The following is a 5,838-nucleotide window of genomic DNA, read 5'->3' on the forward strand; positions in this document are numbered from 1 at the left end:
ATATCTATCTATGTATGTATGTATGTATGTATGTATATATATATATATATATATATATATGTGTGTGTGTGTGTTGGCAGAAGAATCTGAGAGAATAAGTACCAGACTTTAATAAGTTCTGGAGTCAAGTTGTTTAACTAAAGACCATTCAAAGCATTGCCCCACCATCCAGCATGGCTGTAGTCCAATGACTGCAACAAATAAGTAAAAAAAAAAAGGAAGTCTTAACACATCAAAGAGAATGAGAGACAGACATTACGATATATGAGGTTACATGAAAGAGTAGCATTTCATCTGTTTATGTGTCAATATGTTATAAACAGGATACACACATGTGATGCTGCATCCTAGAAATAAGGAACACAATGGTAATTTGTAAACATGAAAGCAGAAATACAACTTAAATAGATTTTTAGACATCATTAGAAAAAAAGTGCTCCAGCATGGACGCAGTCAAATGACTGAAACAAGTAAAAGAATAAACCAGTGAGGGAGCGTTCTAGTATAGGCTCAGCCTGCTAGAAATGGCAGCCAAACCTTAAAGCACACCGGTCTTAAAAATAGGACTTATTAGAAAATGTAGTCCTAGGTTCGTTCAATCAAGATTGACCTGGGGTTAAACAGCAATCACTGTTACCATATAAAAAAAAAACACATTACATATGATACATGCTCCATCAAACAGACTCCAACAAAATTGGTCTCTGTCGGTAAGACTTGTATCGTTTAATTAAATCCATAAAAAGAGTACATTGAACTTTCCATGAGGAGTTGAAGTCAGTCTTTCTAATTTAGAGGATGTAAAATTTTACTTTTCTACCATTAATATCTCTCCTGTTCACTTTTTCCTGAAGCAGGGCTCCATCCAAAACGATGGGTTTTTCACACACACACACACACACACACTACCCCATTGCAAGTTTACTGTGCTCTTTCTAATCGATTTCAATAAGTATTACATTCAACACAACAGTTCAATCTTATAGGCTGACAAACTTATAATGCTTTCAATCACTGTTTTGCTTTGATTTATTTTTTTTCATTATTTATCTTATATTTTATTTCTGTTTTTTTTTTGGTTTTTTTTGTATATATTCAGCCTCTTTGTTTGTTATTGTTGTTGTTGTAAATGAATACCCAAAGCTTAAATTTTTCTTCAGATTCCTGCATCAATCCGCTTAAATTAAACATTTGTCTACCATGAAATGTACTTTCTTTTAATTTTTTTTTTCTTTATTTCTGTACTTTCATGATACTTGATTGTTCACTAAAAGACTTAAAACAAAAACACTACATAAACAAAACAAAAAAGTCTATTTTGGAATCTTTAAATTTGAATAATGATAATATAATAATAATGAAATTATCGTGTATAGTGCTTAGGTGTCAACTCATCAATGATACATGTACAGTACATAGAATTATGTACAAAAGTCAGGAAAGTGAACCTAGCAATTTCATCTTATGTCTTTGGTAATAGATACTTTTTTAGGTACCCAGGAATTTCTAAAATAATACTTTCAACATACTCTCACTACCTCAGTTCTTTCTGATACTCTTTTACATTCTCACACGCCACTGTGTATCTAGTCTAGTTTAGTTTACTCGAAAATACCCCTTCCTAGAGGATTCTTGGATCCAAAGTACCTGAAAATGGAATCAAAGATTAACATTCTACGAAAGCCATTGTGACATATATGCAATAACACATATAAAGGATAAAGACACCCATCAGTCATGAATGACCATAGGATTGCACCTAGAAAGTTCCCCTCCAAGGCACAACTCCAGGCAAGGTTAATGGAAGACCAGCAGTCGGCCATGCATACCAGTCTTACGTCTCCATGCCACTGATGTTATCCAAGGAAAGGCAAAGGCTGATACAGCTTGGCACCAGTGATGTCGCAACTCATTTCTACAGCTGAGTGAACTAGAGCAACGTGAAATAAAGTGTTTTGTTCAAGAACACGACCAAGTCCGAGAATTGAACTCACTACATTATGATTGTAAGCCTGATGTTCTAACCACTGAGCCATGTGCCTTCACATGCTTATATATATATATATATATACATCAATACACCTGATGTCCCCCACCCCCTTTTTTTATATGACTCTTTCACCTGTTCATTTCCTGTGCATATTCTATGTGCTGCTTATGCACTTTTGGCTACTTTTTTTGATGAGTTGTTGTGCACTTGAGCTCTGTATACAATAAGTTCATTATCATTAATTATCATTTATCATTTTATCATCCACTTTTTGATGTTCGCTTGAGTCAAATAGATGCTTTTCCTGAAGCCAACCCTTACATCTTTCCAAATAAGATAATACAATCCCATGACCAGAAACACGGGAGATTGGAAACAAAGGACACCCCTTGCATGACAGTGACACTCATTTACAGCTATCACATGATGTTAAGCAAGGAGACAGTAACTCACACACACACGTTCATCATCATCATTTAACATTCATTCTCCATGGTGGCATGAGTTGGACAGTTTGACCAGAATGGCAAGCTGGGGAGTTGCACCAGACTCCAGTATGATTTGACATGGTTTCTATGGTTGGATGCCCTTCCTAACACTGTTATATATATATATATATATATATATATATATATATATATATATATATATATATATATATATATATATATACAAACACACTTACATGATGGCCTTCTTTCAGTTCTTGTCTACCAAATCTGCTCACAAGGTTTTGGTCAGGCCACAGCTATAGAAGACGGCACTTGCCCAAAGTGTTATGAAGTGGAACTGAACACAAGACCACATGGTTGAGAGGCAAGCTTCTCAATCACACAACTACACCTGTGCCTAAACTGTCCAACCCATACCAGCATGGAAAACAGATGTGAAATGATGATAATATATGTGCACACACACATACATATACATATTTATACATATATATTTATAGACAATAACAAATTCAAAGCCCATCCATCATATACTTCAGGCCTATCTCATTTATCAGCATCATAAACAAGATAATAAAATTCACAGACAATTACTAAGCAGAAGTCTACTTGCTGAAAATAAACTTCTTATTCTGAAAGGTAATTTGGCTTCCAACCAAACCATAATAACAACAGAGGAGACTGTATTACCTGAATTGTCTTTTCTCAGACATAAAATTAATTAGCTAATCATGGGGTCAGTACATATGTGTCGTAGCTATGAACATCAAAGCGACTTCATCAGAATCCAAAACAATGGACTGTGCACTTAGCTTAAAGACCCAGGCCATGTAAGGACAATTGCTACAGTGGTTGCAAAGCTACGTTGCATTGAACCCATCCGTCCATCCATCAAAGTCACCCTTTGTCGATCAATCATCTGATGCATCGTCTATCACTAAATCTGACTTCATTAGTCCTCAAATTAATTACTTCACTAGTTTCGGTTTACAGTTGTCTTGAGTGATCAGCTCTATCTACACTGTCTCCGCTACTGAATGAGTTCACCAAGTGTGACCGGTCAATTTTTCAGCTATGATAAGGCAGTGAACCCATTGACTGGCCTGTTAGATAGAAATAGATTAAGTGATACAGGCAGAGAGACAGTGATGAGGTGGGAGAATGAAAATGCAGTAAGCTTCTTTTATCACAAAATAAATAAAAAAAAAAGCTATACATACAGCACACACACACACACACACACACACACACACACACACACACACACGTGAAAGAGTATAAAATATGTGTATACATTTATGTATATGTATATATTTGTTATCCTCTGATTTCTCTGCAAATGGAATAACTACTTTGCTAAAATAGAAAGATTCCTTAATTGACTTTCCCAAATGTTATCTTGTTCTTGCTGATACTGTTTAGTCACACAACTAAATTTTATGCTTGTTTTATTCATTTATTTTTTGTTACAATTCTTTTATTTTATTTTAATATAGTTTTTTTTTTGTTTTTTTTTTTAGTTATAATCATTAACATTTTAAAATTATATTTTAATGAAACATTAATGGAACTTTTATAATTTATTTTCTAGAAAATATTTAACCCTGGTTTAAAATATGCATTATATCTATAATTAATTCATTAATTGCTGTTGTTTTGTTCTTTTTCTTTTTTTTTTTAATTTTTCTTTTATTGAGGTAAGAGGTGGAGAAACTGTTTATATTTTTCTTGTATATTGTTCTTTTTGAAGGTTGTTTACTTAACTTTGTTTAAATACAGATTTGAATGTAATTCTATAAAACAGAGGATAATAATTTCTCCCATAATATTATAATAAGTATGGTTTAATGCAACATTCAAATATAGCATATAAAATACTGAAATATAAACCTAATTTTAATTATTGATAATAACAATTAGTAATGTGGATAATAATTTGTAATTAACAAGAATTATTTATTATTTATTGTTTATTATTATTGATGTTGTGATTAATAACATCCTTTTTATTCAATGTGGTTTCTTCATTTGCTTTAATCATAGCTTTGCATTTTCAATTCTAGTATCATCTAACCAGACAACCAAGGAAACGAGTCCTGACCTCGAGCAGCTGGAGGCAGCAATACAGGCCATGCATACCACTGTGAAAGAACCGACACCCCCTCCTGTTCAGCCAACACCGGTATCAGTAGTAACAACACCGCCACCAGCACCAGCACCAGTTGTCCAGCAGCAACAGCAAGAGTTTATTCAACATAAGAGCGAATCATACACCACAGTGACTTCACAAACTTTCGAGAGCCAAAAGCAACAGCATCAACAGTCTGTGAGTACTGTGCAGCGGAGCATGTCCCCCGTGTGGGATAATGTCATAGGCTATCCAACCAATAACTTTGTATGTATTGTTACCACTTTACCACTAGCTTGCTGGTAGTCCCCACCGATCGTTGTGCTACTCTAAATTCAGTATTAGTTTCCTACAGAAAATACTAAGGATGTACACATGTATATCTATGTGTGAGTATACGTATGGTTGAGCCTACACTGACAAACATATATACACATATATATACACTTATAGATGCATTAGCCTCTTCAATGCTTAGATTCTTAGATAAATGATATTTAGTTTTATATATTTGTAAGCGATAATCTTTGTGTGAGAAATAGCAAAAAAATAAATAATAAAACCCTACCTGACAGGGATCAAAGTGTGCATTTCTTGCTTTCTGGGCCTTTTTCGTCTCACATTTTTTATTTAAAAATCTATAACAGCACCCCCCCCCCATCCACACATATACATGCACATAAACAAATACTCATATATACATGATTGTTGTTCCATTGACACAGTTTGAGCTTGTCAGTTAGCCCTTGCACTTTGCCCTATACCAGTGCACTAGGCCAGTTCTGCAGAGGCAAAAAGTGGGCATCCAGCTTTGCCACATAGCCCATCCACCAGAATCTGTTTCTGATACAGATTATCAGCTAGGTTGAGCAACACCAGTTTCCTATGTTGGATCTTCTTTGGGTCGAAAATTCTTCTTTCAGAACCACAGAATTTTCTGGAGATGTTTATGGTGGAAACTGTATCTGTGTCTATGTATATATAAACACTCGCACACATTACTCTCTTTACTTTTACTTGTTTCAGTCTTTTTGACTGTGGCCATGCTGGAGCACCGCCTTTAGTCGAACAAATCGACCCCAGGACTTATTCTTTGGAAGCCTAGTACTTATTCTATCGGTCTATTTTTGCCGAACCGCTAAGTTACGGGGACATAAGCACACAAGCATCGGTTGTCAAGCGATGTTGGGAGGGACAAACACAGACACACAAACACACACACATATATATATACATATATATAATGCCATGTGTGTTGCAAGGTATTG

At 34.8% G+C, this 5,838-nt stretch overlaps 1 protein-coding gene across 18 annotated transcripts in view; it reads left to right on the forward strand.

Annotated features, from left to right (window-relative positions):
* The window catches only part of LOC106882633 (tensin-1), an 835,201-nt gene that overhangs the window by 760,230 nt on the left and 69,133 nt on the right, over window positions 1–5,838 (forward strand). For 17 of the 18 annotated variants that reach the window (XM_052970116.1, XM_052970114.1, XM_052970115.1 and 14 more), the window contains one exon: window positions 4,506–4,837. In XM_052970116.1, the coding sequence (XP_052826076.1) occupies window positions 4,506–4,837 (332 nt within the window). The remainder of the gene's footprint in view (window positions 1–4,505; window positions 4,838–5,838) is intronic. The other variant, XM_052970119.1, reaches the window with a different exon arrangement.

The sequence above is a fragment of the Octopus bimaculoides genome, chromosome 8, assembly GCF_001194135.2.
Source record: "Octopus bimaculoides isolate UCB-OBI-ISO-001 chromosome 8, ASM119413v2, whole genome shotgun sequence".
In the NCBI taxonomy this organism is placed as follows: Eukaryota; Metazoa; Mollusca; class Cephalopoda; order Octopoda; family Octopodidae; genus Octopus; species Octopus bimaculoides.